Source organism: Mugil cephalus, chromosome 15 (genome assembly GCF_022458985.1).
Source record: "Mugil cephalus isolate CIBA_MC_2020 chromosome 15, CIBA_Mcephalus_1.1, whole genome shotgun sequence".
Taxonomy (NCBI): domain Eukaryota; kingdom Metazoa; phylum Chordata; class Actinopteri; order Mugiliformes; family Mugilidae; genus Mugil; species Mugil cephalus.
Window position 1 is genome coordinate 6,359,585 of NC_061784.1, and position 24,051 is coordinate 6,383,635.

The following is a 24,051-nucleotide window of genomic DNA, read 5'->3' on the forward strand; positions in this document are numbered from 1 at the left end:
AAACATACTTTTGGGCAACCATTTTTATTTATTCGTTTAATGAGAAAGTTCCAACAGAAGGGTACATGTTTCTAGGGTATGCATGTGCTCAGTTAGTTTCCTCCCCTTACGTATGTTGCCGGTGTTTTCTTCTTACAATGCCTCACAAATGAATCCAAAGTGCAGAACCACTGAAATTACACAGGCAAAAATGAATGGATTGTAAAAACCCATGTGCTTAACAGACAAGGGTGTCTCTCCTTTACATGTTCCCTGACCCCTCGTGTAGGATTTACAGATCCAAACAAGGGTAACTGAATATGTTTGTGAGTAAATGCGGTAGGATGGACAGACTGCTTATAGTTACTTACAGTGGGTACGACATAGTATTGTCTAGTGTTAGGTAATATGTGACCACATCTATCTATAATCAAAAGCTAAAATATTTATTTAAAAAAAATGGAACAAAAAAGTTATCAATTTTATAAACAGCAATTACTCTTTCCATTTAATTTCAAAAAGATATGTCATATGACCTACAAAAACAAAAGAAAACATGTGCAATCAATGGCATACTCTTCCCTCTGAAGTGACGGCTGTGTAGGTGACCACACAGCACAGCAGCAACTCTCCTTGTGTTTGTTCCTACTGTAGTTTGGAGTCAGCTCAGTCCACGACTGAGCCCTGCGATTCACAAATGCCAGGTTGCTGCGTTCAGTAGTATTTTTGTAGTGGTTTACAAAGTCCACGCCCTTCATTTCCTTTGCACAGCCTCCTTAAGGCTCCAGCCTTCCACGGCCACATCCCATGCAGATCCAACACAGCTGTAGTTGATTTGTTTTGTCCCCCACCCCACCCCACCCGCTTGCCCAGCAGAGGTCGCTAAGGAGTCACCGTGGCTGCTGTCTGTCTGCTCCTCCTGCAGCTTCCTGTTGCACTGCTATGACACCTGCTCGACTGGCCTCATCTGCACATCTCCAATCTTACAACAAAGAGAAAAAAAGGCAGATATAAACAGTCATCAAGTACCATTTAACTCTTGGTAAGTGTATAAGACAAAAGGAGACCTACCTGGACATGAGGAGGGGCACTGAGGACAAATGTGACTGCACTGGCTATGTCTTCTGCTTTCAAACACTGAAAGACAGATGAGAGATAAGAGGTTGTTTGATTGGTGTAAAAAGTGCTTCCGCATTCTGAAACATATTTGTTGACTGTCAGATGTCTTACCTTGATACTCTCATACACTGAAGCAGCTTTCTCGGGATCACTGTTGTGGTGCCGGAAGGCGAACTCAGTCTCCACTATTCCAGGAGATATACACTGTAGGGGCGGACAATGAGGAAGAAATGTACTGCTTACTGTAGGAAAGGAAAGACATTTCACCTGGACTATCCTGTTGCGTGTGTTGCCATGACTCCGCTTAAGTTTTTTATACAATGATGCCGCTCACTAACTCACTGTGGCTCTGATGTGGGTGTTCGCCTCTCGAAGCTCTTGTCGTATCCCCTCGGTCAGAGCGGTCACAGCGTATTTAGTGGCACAGTAAAAATGCTCATCGGCACTCGGGACCATTCGGTGTCCACCCATACTGTAAGACAACGCGAGTTACCTGTATCAGTAACTAGGTACACAAAATACCCACATGATTTCAGTGACTGACAAATTCCAATGAAACAAGACTAAATACATTCTGCATCTTTTCTATGTGTAGTTTCATTATTACCAAGGGCGAGGCGAGGCTCACAACTGGCTTTAACGTACTGCCTGCCAGAATACAATCACCTTGAACACAGTAGCCGAGGTATTTTCACATGAACCCGCCCATTTGTTCTCAGATTAGTATGCTGCTCGGATCCCTTACCTGTTAATGTTAATGATGTGGCCGTCGTCCACATTCCTCTCCTTCATTGATTTGTACGCCTCCCGGGTGCAGATAGACAAAGCTAAGACATTCACCTGCAGAGAGAGATAACACTTTTCTTTAGCCGTTTACATATTAATCAGTATGTAGGTACTAAGAAGTAAGAGAGCGTTCACTATATACACACACACTTCTCACTGAACTGACAATATTAATTAAATACAATATTTTTCGTTTGCCTTGCTTGTGTTTTATTACTGCATCACATTTAAGGATGTAATGAAACCGTAACAGTGGCGCTGACTGATGCTCACTGGGTCAGTGTTACACCACATGAACCTACTCTTCCCGTCCGGCCTGCAGCCTGTGTGCTGCTCCTGTCGTGACAGTGACAGACAGCAGGTCACCGCCAGCGCGGCAGAAACACAGGGGGAGGTGACCAAACAAGGTCAACGTACAGATTAAACACGGGCTAAAAATACACCGCTGTACGCGTTCGTGTGGGCTGCCATGACAACAGATGGGCGAGCGTTACAAATGCCGTAACCTAGAGACGGAGACTTTTGGAGCAAAGGGGGTCTCCAGTGGTCAAGAGCTCAATGAATCAGAATGAAAAGTCCCAACAAGAGAAATAGTGCTGGCTTTCATTAGCAGGCCTCCGCTGTGCCAGAGCTTCTCCTCAGAGCCAAAGAAGCAGCCTCTGTGAGGGGCGGGAAACGCCAAGAGTGTGTGTGTGGACCTGTGTACCCACAAATTTCTGTTGTAACTCTCACCGCTTGAACAACACTAGCTCTACAAACACTCACGCTGGGTCCCATTTAAGAATCAGAGTCAGATTTATTCAAAGCACGAGGAATTTATGTTTGTGTTTAGTGCAATACATATACTAGGAAATAGAAAGAACAGGAAATGTACAGCACAAAGTGGACAAGGGTTGTGTGTGTGGCTTTACGTTAATGTAATGTATAGTGCTTATAGTTATGGGTGTGTGTGGGAGTGCTTGTTCATGGGTCCAGCAGCAGATGGGGAGGAAGTGTTCTTGTGGAGTGAGGTTTGCAGCCTCCTGCCAGAGGGAAGTGACTCAAAAAGCTCCTCCCTCCAATTTTCAATTTGAGACGTGCAAGCATAAAATCAATAGAACACTATAATGTAGCACTAACCATTTCTATTTTTCTAGAGAAATTCATCCTCGCTGTGTAATTTGTGTGCGTTATCCACTCACATCGATCATGTTCCTCCAGCCCTCCGTCTTTCCGCTGAGCAGGGGCTCGTTGTGGGCCAGTCCAGCATTGTTGATGCACACGTCCACGCCCTTGTGCAGCGTTTTGATGGCCGAGAACATTGACAGGATCTCCTCCTCGTTTGACAGGTCACACTTGTAAGGGATCAGCGTGCCGCTGTAGCCGGCGCTCTGACATTCTGCTGCCAGCTTCTGGAAAACAAAAATCACAACAAATTTGAAATCATAAATATATTTTTTTTTTAAATAAAGACAAAATGTAGCTGCCGCATAAGTGTCCTTATGCTGATTGATCTTCAGAACTGAGACTGTTAGGAGAAAGCCTAGAAATGATTAACTTTCGGCACCGCAGTTAAGATGGAGTCAAATGATAAACGCCCTACCCACTCAGACACAGAGATGCAGTGAGAACGTGCAGCCGTAAAACCAACGCCACATCAGCTGAGGACTAGACTTGACCTGTCAGCACCGCTGCAGCCACAAAGCATCCATGAGTGTGTTTTTTCTCCCCCCTGATAAAGCATCTATCGAAATTCAACTTTTGACCGAAATCTAAATCATGAGAAGAGGAGATGCCAGCTTGGAACTGGCGGTGTACCTCTGCACTGAGCTTGCCACGGGTCAAGCAGGCCGTCCTCCAGCCAGGTCAGCTGGAAGTCCACTACAGTGATACGGCATGATACAAACTGACACAGATCCCCCTGCTAGGCACAGCTGCACCAGTCACCTGATGTCTCACTCTGGGTGCCAGTCAGACAGGGGGGGAAGCGTGGGTGATAAGGGCGGGGCCGGCGGCACACAGAGATGATTCCACTGCGCTGTGACACTGGCTGTGTGAGCGTCTGCGCCGCCCAAAGAATTCAGTGTCAACCATATTTCCAGCAAAGTTACAATGGAGGCAAGTGTTTTTTTTTTTTCTCCCCAGTGATCTGAACCCAGTGGCTCCTAGATTTTTTTTTATCCTTTCGTATCGTCAAAGGCCTCTCACATAAAGCATTTCTTCATCGGCACCACCTGTCATCTGCCAAATATGTCTTTATGAATGGATTATTTAGTGGTCGTTTAGTGTTCTCATGATTATTCCTGACAATTGATTTTAAATGTTTAGGTTTAATTTGTTGCAGTTTGCCTGCTTAAACTAAAAACCTGTTAAAATTATACAACTTCCCCATATGTGGTACGAAGCTTATCCTCTGCAGTGTTTTTGTTTTAAAAAAATGTATCGAGTCAGATTTCTTTTCATGAACGGTTTCAAATCTTTATTCTATTGTTCAAATACTATTTTTACATTTTTTTCTCCAGTCCACTTGTAACAACTTCGCTTCTTCCTTTCCAGTTACATTTCAACTGTTTAGTTATTACTATTATCTATTATTAGTAATAAATGTAACTACTTCCTATACACCAATCAGTCACAACATTATGAAGTAAATAACATTGACCGTCTTGTGATAATTTAATGTTCTGCTGGGAAACTTTAGGATCCGGCATTCCTGTGGATGTTACTTAGTCATGTACCACCCACCTAGACCAGACCTGACACCCCCACCCCATAGCAATGACAGGATGCAGCCTGACACAGACACGAAAACAGTTCAGTGACAACTCAAAAACATGAACAGCACAAGGTGTTGACCTGGCCTCCAAATTCACTAGCTCCCAAACTGATCAAGCATCTGTGGGATGATCCACAGAGCCCCCTCCTCTCAACCCATAGGACCCAAAGACCCCCACTAACAACATCCTGTAGTGATGCACCACAGGACACCCTCAGATGAGTCACGACATTTTCAGAGAAACTCAGGAGCATTTTCAATAAACAGTGCATTCCAGTTTATTTCAAAGCTGGTTATACACTTAGAGAGAAACTGGTCCACCCCAGAGACAACCCCCCCAGGCAGAAACAGAGTAATGTAGTTTATGCTGTTCGTTGCAATGAGGAATGTACAGACTTGTACATCGGGGAAACCAAACAACCCATCCACAAATGCATGGAACAACACCATAGAGCCAGCGCCACTTGAAGGACAAAGGATACTTCTTTTTATATAGCACCGTCATCATCTTAGCCAGAGAAGACAGATTGTTTGAGAGACTTCTATGTCAAACTGGAAAATGCTTCTCTCAACAGAGGAGGTGGTCTGAGATATAATCTGCCGTCAATTTACAATACGGTCTTAACTTCTGTCCCCAAGACGTTGCGACCCCATTAACACCTTGAGACTTGAGCCTCTCACTGACAACGGCTTCGTTAGAGCACCATTCATAGGGAAACTGGTTCAGGCTCACAGTCCCCCCGGTTCTGGTTCTAAAAGAAACAAGTCTAGCAAGTTTCTGATGGGTTTTACCCACAGTTTCCCCTTTAAACCTCAACTTCCCACCGGTCTCTTGGAACTGAAGAAGCTTTTTTTAGATGAGTGGTGAAATGTCATCATGTTACGCCTGATCCCTGTATTAAATGCAGGACTGTGCGTTCATAATGTGGTCTTAATGCTATGCCTTGTTTTGATAAAACTGCTTCCGATCAGGTCGGTGTGTTCAGATTGAAGCGGTTACATGAGATGCTTTTTCACCGACTGAGTTATTATTCTGGTTATACTAGTGTCAGTGTAAACATAGCCACTGATATAAACAATCAGGAATAAATGTTGATGTTGGTCTCAATCCCACATATGGAGACAGGAAGGACTTATTCCCAGATAAATAACGTTCTGTTCAACCATGCAGCAAGAAAGCCATCAAAGCCCCGGTTGAGCTAACAACTTCTACACAGTGATAACAGACCAGAACACAGCGCAGTCACATGACACGCTGAGTGTTTGACCATCCCAACAGTACATGTGCTGATCTGTGGTTGACAACAGGAGTTTGAGCAAATAGTAAAGTCATTAGAGAATTGTAAGAAACCACAAACTGGAGCAGATAAAGTGTCCAGTCAGCCTCGGCCCAAACCCCATTATTAGCCAAGGAAGACATTATCACACTTCACCTGTTTTCAAAATGACTACTGAACCTTGCTTAACAGGTCGAGCAGAGTCTGTTGTAAAGCCAGCAAGCGCATATTCATAGTTCATTTTTTATGACGCAACCATTCACAGAAAACTTGCAACACCTGATGCATCACAGGCAGGTATGGGGCATTTGCACTTTAAACAATTAAAGCATTACGTCGGTAAAGCAGAAACATCCTTGGTAATGGATGTCGGGCTGATGAAGGTCAGGCCGCCTGCGCAGGAGTGAGACGAAAAGCTGTGAAATTGTGAAATGACCAACGCCTGCACACAGGAACTACATGCGTCTGCTAAAGATAGCCTCCCGCGGCACCTGTATCCAATTCTACCAAATCCTTTTTGGCAAAACATATAATAGAGTGAATTCACCCTATCTCACACTTGAGTGTGCAGATTTCACTGCTCTTCCTCTAAGCTGTTTAGCTGGGATTACCCGGGGAGAAAGGTTTACACGAACAAAGCTGTCAAAACGCTTAAACACCGAAAGCACTTGTCTCTTCTGTAAAAACAAACTCTTGTGCTGGCGATGACAGGTGAACCACTCCGTATTGACCATTACCCCAAGACGTCTTTTCAGTTCTAATAATGCCTTCAAAGTTAAGTATCTGAACTGCCTTCAGACTAAAGCTCTTTACTTCACACTCTCCCAAATCCCCGCAGGAGCGACTCTCAGGATGGAGTGAGCTGACAAACAGCCTGATGGAGAGGCTCTCCTTTATTCTGAAAGGAGGTTAACGTAAGCCAGGCCGGGCCTTTTGTTGGAGGGGAGGAATTAGTGGCGTTGCTGAGGTTGAAGTGGGAGCAGCAGAGCAAAGAGGCAGTGATCTCGCTCCAGCTCCAGGAAATCCCAGGCTGTGAATCTCTGAGTGTTTGTGTATGTGGGTGTGCTCTGGCACCGGCTGTACTGCCGCGGTCTGAAACAGCTCCCGCACTGGCCACACCCACAGCGACAGCACAGCGTCCCACAGATAAATACAACGGCAGCAGAGGACAAACGTGTGATTCATTCATGAAAATCCAAATCGAAGCTGGATATCTTTATGTAGAGGGCGAGCATCACAGCATTCATGATCTGAGCTACACGGACAACAATTTTATCCCTCCATCTACTATTATATCCCTTCTATTATCATTTACTTTGATATTGTTTTGTTCTTGGGCGCTTAGAGGAACTTCACAGCCAACTCGTATAAAATCACTGTTTGCGTTTACCCAGACTATTCAAAATGCAAATAAGATTCAGCAGATCACAAAGCCTTTACATTTTACAGTAACTGGTGGACAAAGAGCGCTGCAGCGCTGTCGGACACATGTGTTCATGCCCACATAGTCACATTCATGGCCTATAACCCCCACAGGGGGTTGTTATATAAGGTCTACAATGTAAGGGACATTGTAGACACACAATGTTCATCAATCATTCATCCGCTCACATGGAACTGGTGTAAATGGACAAGAAAAAAAAAAAAATACAAGCAGGGGAAAGAGATCAAAAGTAAAAGATGCTGAAGCGCTGAAGGCAGACAAGCTCTAAATGGTGAGCCAGATCAATAGCACAAGGCAGCAGCCATGAGCAGAGAGAGCGAAGAAATTAGATTTGTCTCAGGTGGACTCAGGAGTTCTCCCATACAAAAAGAGTGATTATCTTACAGGGATCCGTGTCTCTTCCTCTTCTTCTCTGAAATGACTCGTAGAAGGCTACAAATCTAAAATCAAAAGATGTAACGTGGCTACAACTCCCCTAATGACCCCTCCCCTCTTCGCCCTTCCTGTCCCGTCCCTTAAGTACCTGCGAAACACAGAACAATTTCGCCTGTCATAATACATTTTCATCCTCATTACCGAGACTGCTGTCCACTGATCACAAAAAAGTGTGCAAGGAGGAGGGAGGGCAGCAGGGCGGGCAGCCAGAAAGCGAAACAGAAGGAGAGGGAAAGAGAAAACATTCAGTTAACAGCATGCTTCACTGTGGGGGAACACAGCTCAACACAGTCAGCCGCGAACCAGTCGACCAAACCCGTGCGTCTTGAGATTTCAGTCATAGCCACGAATATTCATCATTCGTTAAGATGTGTTGAAGAGAAATTAAACTCTGCCAAGCCCCATCTCTCGTTACCTAGCTCCGAGGCGTAGTCTCAGTCCAGTTCAGTCGGACGCAGTCGCACAGGCCGCGGGGTCAAAGGTGACAGCAGGTTGTATAATAGGATTGCAGCAGGGTAGAAGGGACGGTGATGCGATTATCTCTTGTTCACGCGGAAACACCGCCACTAAAAGGTCTAAAGGTTGAACAGGGTGGTTTTATAATGCTTCCTTTAGGACGGTCTAATCAAGACGAGGAGATAAGAGAAATAATTACACTGTTTGTTAGTAACTACACTTACTGACGGACGAGGGAGTTTCCAGCAATGAATGGCCACGGGGCAATTTAACTCTCCCAACAGAGCTTGGAAATAATGTCACAATGTGCTCGCTGGGAGCAGAATTAAAAAGTGCAGCGCTGGGGGAAGAGTAAATACAAAATCATTATGATTAAAAGTGCCTGATGACGAGTGAGGTTTGGTATGCGTGTCTGGTCCAAATGGGAGAGCTTTTATAACCCTGACAGCCTGAAGATGGCACATGCTGCTGGCTGTTGTGTAACAGACTGGTGAAACCAGTGAGGTTGGGTTTTAACTTCCCAACCAAAAGTAGAAAAAAGGTACAGGGAGAATGAGATCTTTACTCTGAACAAAAAAGACACTCTGCTCTCTACACTGCTTCAATGCCAGAGAAAGTGCAGACACATTCACATGGGCATCATATGATAACAATGGCTCTCCAGCTCTCTTGTTTATAGTCGAAACATGCTGAGGGGCGGACTTTCCTTCAAGTGAACCAGCATGCATCGCACTCCTCCTCCACCACCTCATGTGATGGGTTGTTTGTGCACCTGATTCTGGCCATAGCTACAAAAACTTTACTCTGACTGCAGCCCGGATGCCAGCTAAGAGCCATAACAACACGCACGCTAAGTTTATGATCCGAGCCCAGAGAGGACAACACAAACACACACACGCACACACACACACACAGGAGAGTCTCATGGAGACCGTGTTGATCCGTCACAGGCCAAAATGAAAAGCTTTCAAAGTGGGCCAGCCTGGGGTGAGCCTTAAAATGTGTCCAATACCAGACAAACACCCAGTAACAAATCCAATTTGGCTGCTGCCGAAGCAAAAACAATCCAATTTGCGTTCTTTCTCATCAAACCCCCCATTTTTGGAAATACTCAACTTGATGAACCCACACAGTCTCCGAGCTCGTGTGCAGTTTCTCTCCGCGCCACTCGCGTCGTATACGTTCGCTTTGCAAGTGGCGACCTGCCGCTGCAGCTGCACATAGCAGTTACATGACATGTCCCCCTCCCTCGCGGCATCGGGCCTTCGTGTACAAATAGGCACAAATTAAAAAACACATAGACGAGGGTTCCAACAAGTCTTCAACAGGACAGGACAGAACAGAGCAGAGCAGGAAGCGCTCCACCTTATTGCAGCAGGAGGCCCGGGGAATGTCAATGCCAGTAAACTCTATACCTTGAAAGATGATAAGCGCAGAGAGGACAGCACAGTGGTGGTGCAGGGAGAGTGGCGCGTAGGGGTCACTGAGCTGTCAGGACCTATCAGACTGTATGAGGCCCAGGTGATCTGGGATTATTATCAAGTAAATGAATAATGTTTACAGGACAGTAAGAAGATGTGCAGCTGTTAAGTGCTTTTTTTTGGCTGTATTGGAGTCAGTCTATTAAATTTCAATAATAAAACAAAAGTCTGTTCATTATAAAAACCAAATTCAAGCTGAAGCTGTTCTGACTGTAGCTGTGTTTATAATGTACCGATTTCTTCTCAGCGTCGCCTATCTGCACCTCATAAATCTGCGTCTACATTCAATCTGGGCTGCTGCTCTGGGAGGATTCATATAGGAGGAACTGCTGTTATTTATTGTGCCGGTGCAAACGCTGCTCCTCCAAGGGGCTGAATCCATGGAAACGCGATGGATTATTAGTTAGGTATACGTCTTTGTCAGCTCACTGCTCAAGTGGAAAACGTGCAGTCAGTGAAAAAGCTTTCGGCGGGCCGAGCAAGCCGCGGCGAGCTCGGGAGACAACCGACGAGGGAAATAAAACAGCCGATGTGGAGGTGAAAACAGCGGGACTGTGATGCAGACGATGACAAGTGACGAAGCAAAAAATGTCAAAGCTGTATTTGATGTACGGAATCTGGATGACTTGCTTAAATAACCGACTGACTGCATTCTGCCCACACCCGCGTCGGTGTGATTATAAGACGAGAAAGAAAAATATACAACGGAGAATCCCGACAAGGGCTAAAAGAGAGACTGAGACTCAAAATGAGGCTGATGGCGTTAGACAAAGGGAGTAAAGCTCCGTGACCTGACCCACTTCAAATCCTTTCTGGAGTGAAACCTATTCACAGTGAAGCAACGGGACAGGCCGCCCAGACACAACACAGAGGAGGTGGCGGCGGAGACGGCTTCAGATCTGCAGACACGGACGCACTGATTGACTTTTACTGTGCCACCTCACATTTTGAAGCATGACTGAGCACCTTTCACCTCCCTCAGAGTGGGCAGCGAGTTGAAGCGGGCCGGCCAGCGTCTGAAATGGGCCGCGAGGCTCACCTGTCAAGAGCTGTGAAGAGTCTCAATTCACAATTTACTCACGCAAATAGAAGATGTTCAGGCTATTTAAGCGGGCCAGAGACACGGGCTGCGAGTTAGACGCCTAATTTACAAACCCATTGGAATAGAGCGTGTTTGTTCATAGTAACAGAGCCTGACAACAGCCAAAGACCAGAAACTGAACGCAAGCAACGCACTCCAATGTCACTGTCCGTATTCCAGACTCATTTCATTCATTGCTTGACACAGATTATCTTTTTTGGCCATACTAATGTAGAATATCTTCCCGATCTCTTGCCCACACAAGCTCCCCATAAATCTGTTAAGCACTTAAAAGCCACAAATTATGTTTGCTAAATTTATCTGATCTAAAAGTGCAACAGCCAGAGCTTTGAATTTTGGCGCAGGCCTCTGCTGAGCTTCATAAACACCAAGAAAGTGTCCGCACAACGCAAACAGATGAATTTATCATCTAGGGAACCATGTTCTTGCTGCGTTTCATCTGCGTTGAAACAAATGTTGGGACTTGCTCCAGAGGTGGCATATTCGCTCACACAGCCCACATACTTCCCACCAGGGACTCCTGAATGTGATTGATTATGTGACAGGGCCCACCTCATCCCATCCCCACCTCAGCCTCTCCGGGGCATCTGCCGCGCTCACACTAATCTCTGCTACGCCCGCCCTGACCTGAAGTTAATGGAAAAACAGCAAAAAATTTACAACGTGTGGACACAGGCTCGGTTAGCGACCAGGCTATGGGTCATTTTTACATTTCATTACAACCAGGTCGTTATTTGGCATCTAAATAAGAAATAAAAAAAATGTGGTACGGGTTAAAAAATTATGGAATTTCCCAGCAAAACGCCTTAATGTCTGATGTGCTTCCTCAACCACAAATTGTTGTGGCAGAACGTCGTTCATTTATCTCAAGTCAGATCGTCATTGCATTATTGAATAGAGCCAGGATCATTGTTCCCCGCTCTATTACAGGCACCACTTTATTTACGATTGCACAATAGCAAATAAGTACTTTAGTGTTTTTGTCACTGTGAAAAGAAAAAAAACAGTTCCATTTAAAAATGGTGGAATATTGTTTGTAAAGATTTTCTTATTCCTACTATTCGTTAGTAGCCTGGAAGCCTGCCAGACTTCCTTCACCCACAAAGGTTTTGCAGCAGAAATTTGGTCTGGCATCACTCTTTTGGCAACTGGCAAATATCTGAGGACAATGAAATGTCTTTGGGGTGGGCTTTATGCAGCGATGAACAGTCATACACATCATGTGAGCGCTGAGGAGTTGAGTTTGTTTACAACCAAAAAGCTCTGATTGGTAGTGGGACCGTCCAATTGTGCGTAGAGGTATTTTCTCTCTGTATCTGCGGTTGAAACACGCCCCGTAATGAAATCCAGGGGGGGGCGTTACCAGACTCATATTCTGATAAGAGTAAGAGTCAGGCTACGCCGGGCTGGGACAGTGGTGAGAGATTATTTGAGCTGCAGTGATCAGCAGCCACGTCCATGGCCCCATAACCGTGTACATGTGTTTTTCCTACTGTACTGCAAGGTGCTAGGTAAGCAGATCCACACATGTGGGCCATGTGGGCCATAACGCTTGAGAGGTCTGAGAAAAAAACCCCTGTTCAATCAGTAACAAGGTACCGTCTTCTTCTTCTGTGTCAGACGTGAGCACAGACTTTGAGTCCCTCTAAAATGGAAGAATCCAGTTTACTTAGTGCGCCTTCTGTTTGACTGAGCTCCTCCTCGCAGCTGAAAACAAATGCTGCAGTATGTGTACACTATATGGCTCTCGCTGGCACACTTTCGGACTGCACTGAGGCCTCTTTGAAACATTCTGTGTGCGCCGCGAAGAGATTCCTCTTCCACAGAAAGAAAAGCTCCTCGCACTGGTCTTGAGAGAGGGTTTCCCAAGAGTTAATGGGAGGCTGCGTTTCTGCCGCTTGGATGTGGCCCTGTCGCCTCCATTCCTGCACAGAGCCCATGGTGACCACACGTCCCCCCCTCCCCCCCCAACCCCCCGCGGCCTTCTCTATGGTCTCACAGACAACAAAACAATACCGCCGCCACTCCACTTTTTCACAAAACATCCGAATACATCTCTCGCGGCCCATCTGGTCGACTATGGGGAAGAACAGCGGCGATTAAAGCACCGTTTATATGAGCTTTATGTAAAGGAAAAAAAAAAAAAAGGGAAGTACAGAACAATTGTTTGGTGATGCATGGACACTTGCATTCCCCACTAGCAGCATGCCAGGTTTGGCACAACTACAACAAGAACCCAGTTTACATAGCAGGGAGAGCACAATGCTGGCTTTGTCCCTCGACTCACACAGACACTCTCTAAGGTCTTGTACGAGTGATGAAATCGGGCACAGAATGGGAAAGGGAAAGAAACGTTTCTCTCTATATGACCTGATATTAGTAACTTGATATAAGCCCTGATCCCACATACTGTAATCCACAATAAATAGTAGCTAAGCCAGCACTGACGGTACTGTAGCGAGTCTTTCAGTGGTGATTTATGACGGCGTTCAGAAGACGCACTACAGTTGTGACCTTGTTTTGGTCCTGCAGAAGTCACAGACAGGGGCTGAAACGAGCTGTCGCAGTTAACTATTGACAGGAGGGGCCATGTGACCAGAGTATGAATGGAGGGAGGTTAACTATTGCACAATTTTCCCCCTCGCTGTACGTTGCTGTGAGCATGGGTGTGTGCGTACGCAGCCGAGGTGGAGAAAATAACTGCGTGTCACAACAAAACCTAAATGAAATATCGCCTCTCCTTCACATGAAACAACAGCAGCGCGTCGAAAACAAACCCAAAGCTCTGACACGTGTTCCTGCGATTCTCGCTTTCCCGTGAGCGTCAGCGCTCTTGAAGCTAGCGATCACGCTACTACACTCTTGCCAAGGCTTGCGAAACTATGTTATTGCAAACTTTAAACCGAAAATAAGCAAAAACTGGTGTTGACACTCGCCCGGTGAAAAATGATTGTTAAAACTAATTCGGCGACACCAAAGCTTTGTGGGTGATGAATTGCAAAGCTTGTGTCTCTCACTTGACACTTAATTTGTGCTTGGCCAGTCCACCGCTGAGAAATGTTGTTGAACTGGTAGACCCCTTGACTCTGTTCAAAACACACTTAACTTGATAAAAAAAAAGGGAGCAATTTATTGATTCAACTGGCCAACTGCACTAGTGGGCAGCTAAATGTCAAGAATCCAAATTTATAATACACTGCAGTACACACATCAGTAATTAAATATGACACGGAGTTAACAGCAACTCATTAGCTGTATGAAAGGTCACAGAACGTATGTGTAACAAGCTTTCCTGCTGGAATCTAAGGGGCGAGGAGGGTGAGGCTTAATAACTGGCTAACTAGATAAGCAAGGCACGGTGCCCTATGGCTTATGGTTAGACCAGAGTTAATGGGGCAGGGCCAGAGACACCTGCCCCCCCCACAGGAGACATCTGCCCCCACTGTCGATGCAAGAATGTGTGTTTTTTCGCCTCCCATGCTCAGTCGAAATTCATGCATTTTCCAATTACAGTAGGAAGGTTAAAGGTTCCCGGCGCAGATGACAAATCCATGTGCAGTTTAAACATAATTAACACTGAGATTAATTACTTTCACGGCCATTATTAAATAATGACTGGACCAGGCTTTTACTATGGCAGTGGGTGTGATGGAAGCTCTTTGTTACAGAGACAATGGAGTACTTCTAAATGCAACCTGAGCGCCCGAAGCAGAGTCAGTGTAAGAGTCTGTGATTTATATGGATCGGTTCAATGTAAATAATCAAATACACTTAACGTGTCATGAGGGGAAAAATGGGATATGATTTAAAATCTTAAGAACTGATATGACTGTTAGTCTACTAGATGAAACACAGTGGAGAGACTTCTTGTACACTTAAGTCACAGTCCTCCACTGTCCCACAAGCTGCTCAGTTAGCAGCTATCTGCCTTGGATCTACTGCTGCTGATGATATCTCTGGAGATCAACCACAACAAAGCGACATTTCCTCCAAGGATCAGAAAGTTTAGGGGTGTGGTGGGACATGCAAAGAGATGCTGGTATGGGAGCATCACTATTGACTCGTGTAATGGGCGTGTGACACCAAATACTTTCTCTGTGTGGAAGTTCAGTTTACAGTCATGTCTCTGGCGCACTGGGAACTATTTACACCTCTCATGAGCCCACTCGTGGTTATTTAGGATTTAGTGCGACTGAAATGTGTTGCAGTTGTTAAACGACCAAGTTTAACGCGACGTGTCCCTCTTTGTTGCCTCGCATAAACACCGTGGCCGCTTTGATAAATTAAAGTAGGGAATAATTGCTCCTAGCTCCTAGCTCCACCTGTAAAGCTAATGGTAGCTAGCGGTTAACGCCTGGTAGCTAGTTTGTAGCGCCGACTTACATCACACAGAAAATTAATGATATTTCAACTTAATGCCTCACCTCTATTTTGTCGACGTTCCTGGCACAGCCGACAACCCTCATGCCCTGCTGGACCAGTGCCCGGGCCACTGCCGCTCCAATTCCCACCGAGGCTCCGGTCACCAGGGCCACTCTGCCTTTCCACCGCTCCATCTCCGCCGCGCTGTCTACCACCGGCACGGTAGCCACACGAAACAACGACGGCTCCCGAGCCCTGCCGCCCGCCTGCTCACTTCACGCTGCTACGCCGGCGGATACTCGCCGTAGTGTTCAAAATGAGGGATGTGCCGGCTGCAGCGTCCTGTTTCAGAGTCGGTGCAGCATCCAGGACAGCAGCAGTCAGTGCGCGTAAACCCGGATCCATGCGCTCCTCTCCTCCTCTGGCCGAAATATGTCCGGAGTCAGTGTGGATGGAAATGTTTGGTTCACATCACCTCCCACTTTCTTTTTTTTTCTTTTTTTTTGAGCCCCGGGGCCTGGAGAGCTCTCTCTCTTTTTCTGTGTGGTTCTATACAGCCACCTACCGGAAGGGACTAAAATGACTGAGAGAGATCTGCTCTGCATGGTTCTTTCACATATTCCCGGGAAATTTGGGGATTTTAATGAATCAGCTTTTAAACTCAGGACTTATCCTACCATCACCAGACTGATGGGTTGGTAAACTAGTAAACGGAAGAACAAAGAGGTTAATGACTCTACTAACCAAGTGACCTCTAACGCACATGTATCCACCGTGCGGCCTGCGGGCCAATAGCGGCCCGCCAGAGGGTTTTATTTGGCCCGCAGGGAGAATTTGCAAAGTGTTCAAATTAAAGACATTACCTACATTTTTTCCAACAAAAATAACTGTTAATCCGAGAGTTGAGGACATAACACAACACTGAGACATAGAACTCCACATAAATGATTTTTTTTTTTTCAAGAAATGTAAACACTTTCATAATGTACTTCTTTGAACTAAAAAAAAAAAAAAAGGGAAAAGTTTGTCATTTCATATATAGGTTAATCGTGTATTGTGTTACTAGTCTGGCCCCCTTGAGCTCAAACTGGGCTGAACGTCACCCCTGCTCTAATGTCAAATTATACACAAACTCTTATGGGACAAAGCATCAACAAATATATAATGCATATTAATAAATATTCTTTATTTAGTAAATTTTGCACATTGCGCTCTTAACATCACACCCAAATCCTTATTACAAATGTATGCTTATTCTCTGTAAAATCTTTATGTTCAGAATTTCTGTACACATATAATGGTATAACCTTTATTACTACACTGAAGTGTCACCAAAGAGAAACAACATAGAAAAACAAAAATGATAATAATAAAAAAAAAATTAACGTAAAATAAGACTGCTAAAATGTATCCCTACTGTCACAGCTTGCAAAGCATGATTATTAATTCCACTGTGCTCTTACCCAAAAACTCTACAGGAGACCCACAACAAACAGCTAGGCTTGGTCAAAGAGAACGACTACAGGTAAGAAAGTGGCCAAGAAACGAGATGGAAGTGCCAGAGAGGAAAAGACAGAGAGAAGTGACAAAGAGAAAAATCACATTTACTTTAAAGGAGAAATGACAAGAACAAGACACCAAAGGTACTCCAGAAATTCATCTTTTCTAACAACGCTGCAGCAGTGGTCGTGAGTGTTTTCCTCAGATGTCATTAGTGCACTTAGTTGACACTGTTTGTGGCGAACCACTTTCCACAGACTGGCTTGCTCCGCTTGGTGGCACGGCAGTAATTGGTGAACTTGTCTTTCAGGAGCTGTCGATACTGGTGGCGGTTGTCGTAGAATGACTGGTTTCTTTCTAAAAACGCCTGGATTTCATCCTCCGTCAGGCCATTCTCTTCATCTGAAGTCACTTCTGAATCATCCTGTTTTCAGAACACAACCAAGCAGTGATTAAGTAAAACACAGAATTATATTCATCCTTAGGACCATGTCCGTTTATATGACATGTCTTACACTATTTGTCACTATGCTAGTAGTTATTTTGTCGGTGGTTCTTGTTAGTGTTATGTAGTCTGTAATAGTGTTTCTAATTTCCTGGAGGATGAAATATTGATGGCTAATCCTTTATCAGGAGCAATTCTGCATCCAATGAAGTACTTTGATTTTTTTTTTCTTTTTTATTTCCCTCCCTTACTGTGTTTATCCTTCCCAAGCAGCACTGCCAGATGGAGCTCTCAGCTTTGACATTAATGTGCATGCCCACGCCATAGGATATGACTGATCAGAGCAGACAGAGCTTTTCAGGAGAGGACGACCTTCCTACATTTCTGTTTTTATAAGAAACGAATAGTGTATTAGTAGAATCTTGAGGGACCTTGAATCACAGGTCGTTTCATGGAGATTTTGAAGTGAAATGCAGTTTAATAAAGAACACTAACCTTCGCTAACTAGAGACCTTGCTAACAGCAGACACTTTTATGTGTTTCCACCAAAAAAAATCAAAAAGGTCCCTTCAGACCACTGGCTGTCTGCGTTTACAATGCAGCCTAAAGACATGTGCAGATTAGGCAAATTAGTCAAGTGACATATCTAAAACCTAATTCCTGTGCAAAAACCTGCTTTGGTCCAGTAATTAAAAAGATTATGTAACAATGATGACGAATACAGAAACAGACAGACATCCATATTTGTGATACACTGAGTCAATACCAGTAAAGAGACAAGCAGCAGTAGCACAGCAGATACAGAACCTGCAAAACAGAGCTTAAACCGCAAATACAGCTAGACTTTTAAAATGGAGAATGAAATTAAATGGGTACTTCAGTGCTTCTGCTGAAAGGTTCCCAGGAACTTAATTTAGAGCCAGTGAAAAAGCCATTTCTGTGGTGCTAATGTTGCTGTAAGTGTGTTGGTTTCAGGACAACACCACCGTGCATAATGTCTCACTAGCATGGTTTGCAGGCAAAATTAAATAAAGTTACCATCACTAATGTTATTATTTGTTACTTTTCATCTCCTGCTGTAAGAAGTCAAATTGTCTGCCACGAGAAAGGTCTATTTTCAAACACGTATCTGACTTACCAGAAGTTCTACGAGACTTATGTTGGCATCTGGTGCCCTCGCACGGCAGCTGAGGTTCTTTTGATGTCCTTTCCACGGTAACTGTAGTGTAATGCTGGCAAACTTCTCTCCACATAAGGAGGAGTAGATTTCTTTGGTTCTGCAAGGGTGCGTTAATGATGGACTGTGGCCTGTGGCGCTCCCATCTGACATAAAACATTCAGCTTTCTGTCCCTGTGGATGTGACCATGTGTTAATTGAACCGAGTCACCAGACACTCTGCATACGACGTGCGAATTCTCCAGTTTGTTCTCTCACCTGACTGAGGCAGAAACCCTTGCCCTTCCTTTTCTTTTTTTTACTCTTGCATTGAGTGTTGTCTTCGGACTGTGGCCAGCTGTCCAAGCAACTATCTGTTCCATCCTCCTCCTTGTCTTCAGCGCAGTCGTGCACATTTGGCTCATCTCCTTCAAATGGAAAATGAAAAACTGTGAGACAAAAACACACCAAAACAAAAAAAACTATGAAGATATTGAAAATATCATATCATATAGAGCTGCTCAACCCTGACCTGCTTCATCATGGTTGCATAGTCCTTCAGAGCAAGCGACGTCGGAGCCTTCTCGTGATCCCATCTCGCTGCCTTCCATGCTTGATGAGTAGCCAAAGTCGCTGACATTACTGTGAGAGGACAAACCTGGAAAAATAAACGAGAACGTTATTCACCCTAGCTCATAATTTGTCCTGCCTTACTAATGCAGTTCCCTCCTAGCTTGTGTTGATGTTTATTTGTTCATTTTACCCTGTTTGGTGTTGTCTGGACAACTACAGGACGTGTTGCCACTGGTGGCGACGCCTTCTTCACAGCCAGCCTCCTCCTCCTCCTCCTCATCGTGGCTACCACAAGCCTTGCAACTTCTCTCCACGGACTCAAGAGAACCCTGCAACACAGCAAAATGACGAGAGTGAAATTCAGGCACAATGACACAGACATCTTAAACATTGTGAAAGCGCAGCCTCATGTTACAGATTCTCATGGTTATAGGCAGATTACCTCGTCCAGATTTTTCTCCTTGTCCTCTCCGTCCTGTTCAGATATGTGAAAGCCACATTTGTTCTTGCGTCGATTTTTCCGCTTTTGCCTCTTTTTCTCCTGCTTCAGCTCTTTGGCTCTCTCCTCCTCAGACAACTCCTCGACGAACTGCTCGAGACGACTGATCCCCTGCATCTTCTCCACCGCCATCTAGGAGCACGGTGATAAACGCGTTATCACACAGCTATAAGGAATTTATTATCTGATGAAGGCAGAGCATATAGTAGCATGTACCTCGAAGCTTTTGCGTAATGCGTCAATTCCCAAATGGAACAAAATCTGCCAGGTCTGCTCCTCCGCTCGTAGTTTCTGCCAGATTCTGTGCAGCCGCTCATAGAGGTGAATGCCCAGACAGGTCAGGACTTCCTCTTGTGCGATGTCAATGGTCTTCGCATGTCTCTCTCTGCGTCTACGAAAACAAGAATTCGATCATTAACCGACTTTATAAATACATTAAAGGGAACATAGCATGTTCTGAATTCATCAGTGGCTGCTGTAGCATTCGTGATTTGAAGTCTGGCTTACTCATAGCCGCCTGCGAACTCCGGCTCTGCCCTGCCAAGGAGGTGAGCGATGAAGTCGGTTTCACAGCACACATGGATGTGGCGTTCATGGGGGCAACAGCATAGTCCCTCATACAAGGCAGCACAGTACCCCTTCTCTTTACTGCAGTCCACCTCCCCGATCAAGATATTATACGCCCTTAGAACTTTGCTCTTACAGTCTGTACAAAACCTGTAAACAAAAAAGAAACACATGATGAATTTTCTATTATGATTACAGGTTTTAAGGAGGAAACGTATTCTACGAATCCCACCTGTGTTTACGTAAGTACGTCTCCAGTGTCTCGAGGAGACAGGCACTATCAATGAGGACCACTTCATCCCTGCATTCCTGAGACATCAGCTCCCACACATCCATCCAGCTTCCCCTGAAACATACAATTATTATTGGGGAAATGTCATCACAAAGCACAATTATCATCACTTAAACATAATGTTTTGGCCACAAGGAAACAGCAGAAATAAGCTGCGTACACCGCACTGAAAAAAAGCATTTGTGCTGATGTGAAGAAATAAATTGCAAACACCTGCATATTTGCACATCCAGAAGGAACAAAGCAACATTATTATTAGGGAGTCAAATTCCATGCCAGCTGGAAAACCTAATTCCAATATTCACTCTTACTTCAGCTCGGCTTTGGTCACAACCAATTCCTTGATGAAGAACATCTGGCTCTTAAGCTATATTACACCCCTTTATGTTTGTGACACTTAAACACTATCTGGTAACTTCTGCTACTGCTGCTAAATGTCTCTAAGCAAAGCATAACACCATCATTTCTAGCTGGAAGTATGGAACTAGTATGCACACCAATAAATTGATTTATTTTGTTTTCCCAAATTTAAATACAAACTAGATTAAAGTTCTTTACTATTTAATTAGAACAATATACACCGATCAGTCACAACATTAAAACCCCTGACCGTAGAAGCAAATAACATTGATCATCTTGTGACAATTCAGTGTTCTGCTGGGAAACCTTTGGACCTGGTATTCATGTGGATGTTACTTAGACATGTACCACCCATCTAGACCAGACAAGACCAGACACCCCCACCCGATAACAATGACCCTCCTTGATGGCAGCAGCCATCTCCTGCTGGATGCAACCTGACGCAGACACACACAAAAACCGTTTACAAAAGCTTAAAAAAAAAAACAAAAAAAAAAAACATGAAAAACAGCACAAGGTGTTGACCTGGCCTCCAAGTTCACAAGATCCCAAACTGATCAAATATCTGTGTGATGATCCACAGAGATCGTTCCCCTCAACCCATAGGACCTAAACACCCCCCACTAACAACATTCTGTAGCCAGACACCACAGGATACCCTCAGAAGGACCATGTCCATTTCCTGGTTTGTCACAACAGTTTTGGAGGCACAAGGGAGATCTACACAATATTAGGCAGGTGGTAATAACGTTATGCCTGATTGCTGGTAACTGATTGCAAGTGGGGAAATATCAGTATATCTGTGGACTTTCTTCAATAGAAAACACTAAGTGTACAAGTTAAATAAACCATCTTAATTGTAGGAGTGTGCTCTGATTAAAAGAAAAACACACATTGTGGTCACATAGTGAGAAATGTTTTCTCATTCACGGTGATATCATGATTACATGGCAAGTGTGCAACCGGGCTACACTCTAAAGTTGCTGAACCGAATCCTTGGTTTTTCTCCTCGCGGTGCAGAAATGATAACTCCCTCATTTAATTATCCCCATTAATAATGTTCTCTAATGCTGAAAACTTTACTATGTTACTCTGTTTACTATCAACTGTACAGGGAAACAGAAAGAAACCGGCAAGTGATGACGCCTGAGCTGCAACAACGGTCTCCTTTAAGTGAACATTTCATTTCTAACAAAAGGACGCATATTTAGTTTGAAAAGCAACAACTGAAATGATGAATAAATGAAATAAATGAAAGAGAACAGACACATTACTCACCCCAAAGGCTTAGGTTTGTGCGTGTCTAAGGAGTGTAACTGGCAGCGCTTGTTCTTTTTACTTTTTGGAATCGCATCAATCATGTCATTAAGCTTTGACCTGTAAATAAAAACACAAATATAATAATAATGTTAAATAAAAATAATTGGATATACATATTTTCAAGAGTTAATATAAAGACCAGCTTTCTTTGTCTGACCAAGTCTCAGTATATGAGATACCACAGAAACTGTGTTTAATCTTTAGTACTTATAAAGCATATTAAATAAGAAAAGGGTGGACAAGCAGCAGTTACAGATCATTACCTATGTGTAGTACCTCAACAAAACCTGACACACTTTTTACAGTCATCCCATTTTGTGATGTTTTTGTCTCAACATAATTCATTTGGGTCGATCTGCTTACCCATGGACGTAGAAGAGGGTGTAGAGCTTCTTCACGTCTGCCACACAGGCCTTGGTGACAGAGAGCATGCCCGTGGGTTTCACTGTGAGGGGCTCCAGGGCTGGGTTCCCTGATTCCACCAAATGTGAGAAGAGGCGCTCCACGCTTCGTCTGCAGCCGACACATGGCACCAGCTGAGATAATGCACCGTACACCTCCCTGGATGTCACCATCAGGGCGATATTCAGGTCCTGCTGCTTCAGCTTGGAGTGATACTAAGGGCCAGAGGGTCACATCTGTCACCACTTTGTGAACAAGTCACAGGAAGCGCAGTTTACAGGCTGTTTTTAACATTTAAAGCTGAAACTCCTCACCTCAGAGAACTGTTTCCATTGTGAAGTGTTTATTTCATGGGCGTCAACATCCATTACGCTGTCAGAGAACTCCATCACCATCTGACAAGAAGTAACACACTACAGTTTATGCACGCCAACAAAGATTTCATTCACACTGCAAACGTGTCACTGAGAATAACCATGACACTGAGACACAATCATAATCAGAGTTAGGACTGTCTTTTTGGTTAACAGTCCACATCATATCTTCCATCAAAAAGTTTGATTGTGGGCAACTGTGGGCTGGTGTTGTAACAGTAACCACGTCACAGACATTGTCCTTGTGGTTGCACACTCACTTACGGGGAAAAGCTTACATACCGTCAGTGTATCGTCGATATACAGAGGAATCTGTCGTGCTAGAAACGGGTAGTCCTCTTCCCCTTCCCTGCATACTGCTACCAGGCGTGCCATCACTTCTTCCAGGTCGGTTAGTGGTCGGAGCAGCTCACCTGCACGGTGCACAGAGGAGACTAAATGTGACATGAGCACGGGCTACACCGGGCTAATGCTAATTTACTGCAGGTCTGTGGGTTAATAACCACCACCTCGTACTGTCACACGCACGGAATCTATTTCACAGACAGTCTGACACCGAAACGCATTTTAAAACATCACTCGTTTAGGGAAAGAAACAACATATGTGATGACGTTACAAAACACGGGTTCAGGAAGTTGTCTTGACCCAGATTGGAAGCAGCAGCTGTATTAGCAAAACACCATGGGAATGGAAAAGCTTAAATGGCAAAGTGGAATTAGGTTTATCAAATTTAGTTGAGTGCGTTTTTGCTAATAAAACATTTAAGTTATGACGAGTGGTTTCACGACGCTCATGTCAGCCTGCTAGGCTGGATAAGGAGACTAGCCAGTTAGCCTGCTAGCTAATTTGCCACTGCAACTGTAGAATTTGAGGAAGCCGGTAGGTGTCTTCTATGTGCACAGTCCACATGCGATTACTATACACAGAGGTTTATAACATCTTAACAAACGCTAAATATGTGGCAACGTTGACATCGGTTAAATGCAGCGGGTCGACGAGAGAAAACTTGGCTACATTACTCGTTAGCGTCGCTGTCCTATTAGCTAACGCTAGCTCGCTCGGATAAAAGTTCAACTAGGTGACTGGCTACGTAGCGAGTGTCACTTTCCGCAGCCGTTCTCACATGCGTTTAAAAAACATTCGCCGTATTCTGCCGCATCGGGGAAAGAAAGTAACATTAGCGTAAAACCAGTAGTGACTTTTCCTCACCCTGTTGAGAAAGTTCTCCTTAAAAACAAACAAGTGTGACAGTGAGTGGAGCTGCTACGGTGGCGGAATCTTCACCACTGATTTAACCTTTGCCCTATGTACGTAGGAGGTGACGTACGGCTGCGTTTGGCATCTAGGGGGCGCCATATAGACCAAG

The 24,051-nt window shown here is 44.5% G+C and overlaps 2 protein-coding genes across 2 annotated transcripts; both read right to left on the reverse strand.

Annotated features, from left to right (window-relative positions):
• Positions 1-5: 5 nt before the first annotated feature.
• Positions 6-15,666, reverse strand: dhrs11a (dehydrogenase/reductase 11a). Its single transcript, XM_047607198.1, has 7 exons — positions 15,259-15,666; positions 3,066-3,275; positions 1,844-1,938; positions 1,441-1,570; positions 1,210-1,302; positions 1,051-1,116; positions 6-961 (listed from the first exon to the last, which is right to left on the reverse strand). Exons 1-7 carry the CDS (start codon positions 15,388-15,390, stop codon positions 920-922), a joined length of 768 nt encoding a protein of 255 aa, XP_047463154.1. The 5' UTR covers positions 15,391-15,666; the 3' UTR covers positions 6-919.
• Positions 15,667-16,358: 692 nt separating this feature from the next.
• On the reverse strand, positions 16,359-24,008 carry ggnbp2 (gametogenetin binding protein 2). The gene is made up of 14 exons (XM_047607996.1): positions 23,895-24,008; positions 22,967-23,097; positions 22,625-22,705; positions 22,272-22,525; positions 21,867-21,965; positions 20,169-20,282; positions 19,877-20,086; positions 19,586-19,760; positions 19,313-19,501; positions 19,061-19,199; positions 18,830-18,955; positions 18,577-18,725; positions 18,280-18,492; positions 16,359-17,120 (listed from the first exon to the last, which is right to left on the reverse strand). The coding sequence occupies exons 2-14, from the start codon at positions 23,057-23,059 to the stop codon at positions 16,917-16,919; spliced, it is 2,046 nt and encodes a 681-aa protein (XP_047463952.1). The 5' UTR covers positions 23,060-23,097; positions 23,895-24,008; the 3' UTR covers positions 16,359-16,916.
• Positions 24,009-24,051: the final 43 nt, after the last annotated feature.

Bases quoted from the DNA above. Each gene is read 5' to 3' on its own strand.
- dhrs11a (XM_047607198.1), bottom strand. From the start codon at position 15,390: ATGGAGCGGTGGAAAGGCAGAGTGGCCCTGGTGACCGGAGCCTCGGTG. The intron at 1,939-3,065 runs GTGAGTGGATAA...CTCTCTCTGCAG, and splicing joins GCTGGAGGAACATGATCGAT to GTGAATGTCTTAGCTTTGTC. The intron at 962-1,050 runs GTAGGTCTCCTT...CTTTGTTGTAAG, and splicing joins GTGCCCCTCCTCATGTCCAG to ATTGGAGATGTGCAGATGAG.
- ggnbp2 (XM_047607996.1), bottom strand. From the start codon at position 23,059: ATGGCACGCCTGGTAGCAGTATGCAGGGAAGGGGAAGAGGACTACCCG. The intron at 18,726-18,829 runs GTCAGGGTTGAG...TTCCATTTGAAG, and splicing joins ATGCAACCATGATGAAGCAG to GAGATGAGCCAAATGTGCAC. The intron at 17,121-18,279 runs GTAAGTCAGATA...TTCTGAAAACAG, and splicing joins TAAGTCTCGTAGAACTTCTG to GATGATTCAGAAGTGACTTC.